The following is a 3,214-nucleotide window of genomic DNA, read 5'->3' as shown; positions in this document are numbered from 1 at the left end:
AGGCGAAGACCAACCCGACCCTTACCACTGGTCCTAATAGTATAAGGGTAAAACAAATCCCTCACATCAAGTTCTATACCCAATTTTGCACTCAGCAAATCCAGAATTCTCAACACCCTCCAAGTCTGGGGCAATAATTGACAAGGCGAAACCCTAACTCTAGAAAGGATTTGACGAACAAGAGCAGAAAAAGGGAAAGTATGCCCAATTACAAAGGGATACTCGAAGAAACACACCCAACCAGGAGCAGTCCAGTCAGCCCTCTCCCTAGAAGATGGAATTTTCACCACAACCCCATCAGGAAATCGCGCAATAACAGCGATGTTCTGAACCTCCTCCTTCGTAATAGTGGAAGGATAGACATCTTTGGCAGGAAAGACATTTTGCGCCACCAGGTTTGGCTTTTTCACACCCTCATCCACCCCAGCAAACATCACTTTCACATGATCATCCATCGCAAAAAACAAGAGAAAAATATAAAGAGAAAAACAGAGCAAATAGAGAAGAGAGAGAAAATACCTGATGAAATTGAAATCGGGGCAAAGCAATTGAAGTGATTAGACAAGAGCCTGCACACCCAATAAATACCAAAGACGGAAATAAATCGCCCTTCACAGTTATCGAGGAAGTTGCCTTAAAACCGCCACCACTTTCTATTTTGCTAACCGTTGGAGCAATTTCTGAATTTCAAAATATTTCTAAGCATTTTCTTTAGGTAATTTTCACTTCCAATACTTGGAAATAAAAAATTAGGGGCAATTGTTGGGCCCGTGTTATAATACGACCCATTACATTTAGGGCATCAATCCAAGGCCAATAGTACAGCAAGAATGGGCAAAACGGCTTAATTGGAATAAACAAGGAAAGAAGCATCATTCATATCAATCAAGAAGATACTTGCCAAAGATACACCTACAGAACAGGGAAGAAGATAAATCAAGAAGATCTTCCTCATTTTGAATATATTCTGAAGATATTCGTAAACCCTAGAGATCCCTAGGTATAAATAAGTGTAATTTGACATTTTCAGGACTCATGTACGCACGCATACCCTAAATATAATAGAATTACTCTACTTTTGCCTACGGAGCTTCATCCCTACTGAAGAAGGAGGCTTGTCCTTGCTCAGTATTGTATTTCTGAACTTATTCTCTTTACATAGTTAAATTCTCATTGTTTACTTATTGCTTATTTATTGTTTATCTCTTGCTTTATTAATCGTTTATAGTAGATTAATATGCTTTTGGTAGTGTGATTGTTATTACCCCTCAAACCTAGCAGATTCTCATATATCCTTGTTGAGATTTGCCTAAACACCTAAGCCCACCCAACCATCGTCACAAAGGGAAGCGTCACAATTGAGTTTAATGGTATCTTGCGGAGGAGCCACCCATTTCTTCTGGCTGCTACTGCTCTTACTTTAAATTATTCCATAAATCTTGTCAGCATATGTAACACAATCAGAGGCCAATCAGAACACACATTCAACAATTATAGGGAAATGAGTTTCATTCCCCTTAATAATCATCTCATTCCTATGCCCCCAAATATTCCAAAGCAAAATAGCCCCCTTGCACTTTTTCTTTCTATCAATATTGCGCCAGGAGTCTAGTTAAACAATTCTAAAAAAATTCATGTCTTGTTGCTAAAGTGACATCTCACTACATTCACAGTCAATCCACAAATTGCGAGTCATGTAACAATAAAAAAAAGGGCGTGTCTTACCGTTTCGGGGTGACCTGGCACCAAGGACAGTCGTCCTGATCAGCCATATGTCGATATTTGAGCTGAGGTAAGGTCGAACGGGGGTGAGTGCCAGTGCAAATCCTCCATAGAAAATGGCGAACTTTCGGGGTCACCTCAAGTTTCCAAATTTCTGTGCAAGACTTGTGAAAGTCGTCCAGATTACACGATTTGCCAAGCATATAAGAGTAGTTGTTGTCCATGGAAAAAGTCCAAGAGATAATATCAGGGATATCTCTCGAACTTAGAGGAATTGCCAAAATGCTGCAGGTATCATTTTCGTTAAAGTTGCTCATGATGCGTTCTACATCCCACTCTCTACTTTCATGATCAATAAGATCACTGACATTTACCAGGTCATCAACTCTTGCAGAAGTGATGAAACGGCTATCACCATTGTCAACCCATGGGTTATCCCACAAATTAACCGAGCATTCATTGTCAATTCTCCATATAATTCCTTCCTTGATAAGAAACTTCGATGACCAAATACTACGCCATGACTAACTGCCGCCATATCCCAAACTCGAGTCAAGGAAAGTCTTACCATCATAATACTTGGCACGGAGACCTAATTAAGTAGATATTCCGACTTTAAAATTAATCGCCAAGCTTGACGACCAAGGAGTGCGTCATTGAAAACACTCAAATCTGTAAACCCCATACCACCCAAGCACTTCGAAGACCAAAGATCCTTCAAAATTTTCCAGTGGACCCGTTTTTTATTCACATCTTCATCCCACCAAAATCGAGTCGTCATAGAGTGTATATCCTCAATGATCCCCATAGGTATTTTGTATACTCCCATGATATAGGTCGAAATTTCTTGAATCACATATTTGAGGAGGACCTCCTTGTCGGCACGAGATAAAAGCTTTTCTTTCCACCCCATCACTTTCTTCCATATACGATCCTTAAGAGCTATGAAGATTTCCTTTTTAGATCCTCCTGCAATGGTAGGGATACCCAAGTACTTCAAATGTCTATCAAGTTGTCGCATAGCCAAAATACTCAAAAGATCCTCTTGTGTTGAGTCACTAACCCCTTTGCTAAAAGAGACCTTCGATTTATCATAGTTAATTTTCTGACCGGAAGCTACTTCATAAATGTTGAGAATTTTAACTATCTTCGATAATTCACTTTGGTTGGCTCTAGCAAAGAGTAAATTGTCATCTACAAAAAGAATATGAGAAATTTCGGGTCCTCTACGACTAGCTCTAGCCCCATGAATAGAGCCATAAATCATAGATTTTCGCATAAGACAAGAAATCATTAACAAGGATAAACAAATACGAGGATAAGGGGTCAACTTGTCAAAGCCCTCTAGAAGGAGTGACCGAACCACACACACCACCGTTGACAATGAAAGAATATTTTACCGATCAGACACAATCCATAACCATAGCCACCTGTAGGCGTCGCTCAAAGTGCGCCTACGTTAAAAGCATGTGGTGAATATGCTTGGCACTCA

General features: G+C 39.9%; 1 protein-coding gene across 1 annotated transcript; it reads right to left on the bottom strand.

Annotated features, from left to right (window-relative positions):
* Window positions 1-1,721: 1,721 nt before the first annotated feature.
* LOC145636773 (uncharacterized) lies at window positions 1,722-2,989 on the bottom strand. The gene is made up of 2 exons (XM_081688324.1): window positions 2,403-2,989; window positions 1,722-2,130 (listed from the first exon to the last, which is right to left on the bottom strand). Exons 1-2 carry the CDS (start codon window positions 2,987-2,989, stop codon window positions 1,722-1,724), a joined length of 996 nt encoding a protein of 331 aa, XP_081544450.1.
* Between the last annotated feature and the right edge of the window lie 225 nt (window positions 2,990-3,214).

The sequence above is a fragment of the Chenopodium album genome, chromosome 6 (assembly GCF_948465745.1).
Source record: "Chenopodium album chromosome 6, dcCheAlbu1.1, whole genome shotgun sequence".
Taxonomy (NCBI): domain Eukaryota; kingdom Viridiplantae; phylum Streptophyta; class Magnoliopsida; order Caryophyllales; family Amaranthaceae; genus Chenopodium; species Chenopodium album.
Note: the sequence above shows the minus strand (reverse complement) of the source record. Positions and strands in the feature narration are given on the sequence as shown.

What these genes read in the sequence shown, in the direction of transcription:
- LOC145636773 (XM_081688324.1), bottom strand. Translation starts at nt 2,989, where the DNA reads ATGATTTATGGCTCTATTCATGGGGCTAGAGCTAGTCGTAGAGGACCC. An exon ending in AAGTGCTTGGGTGGTATGGG is followed by an intron (nt 2,131 to 2,402) that starts GTTTACAGATTT and finishes CAATGGTGATAG; the next exon opens with CCGTTTCATCACTTCTGCAA.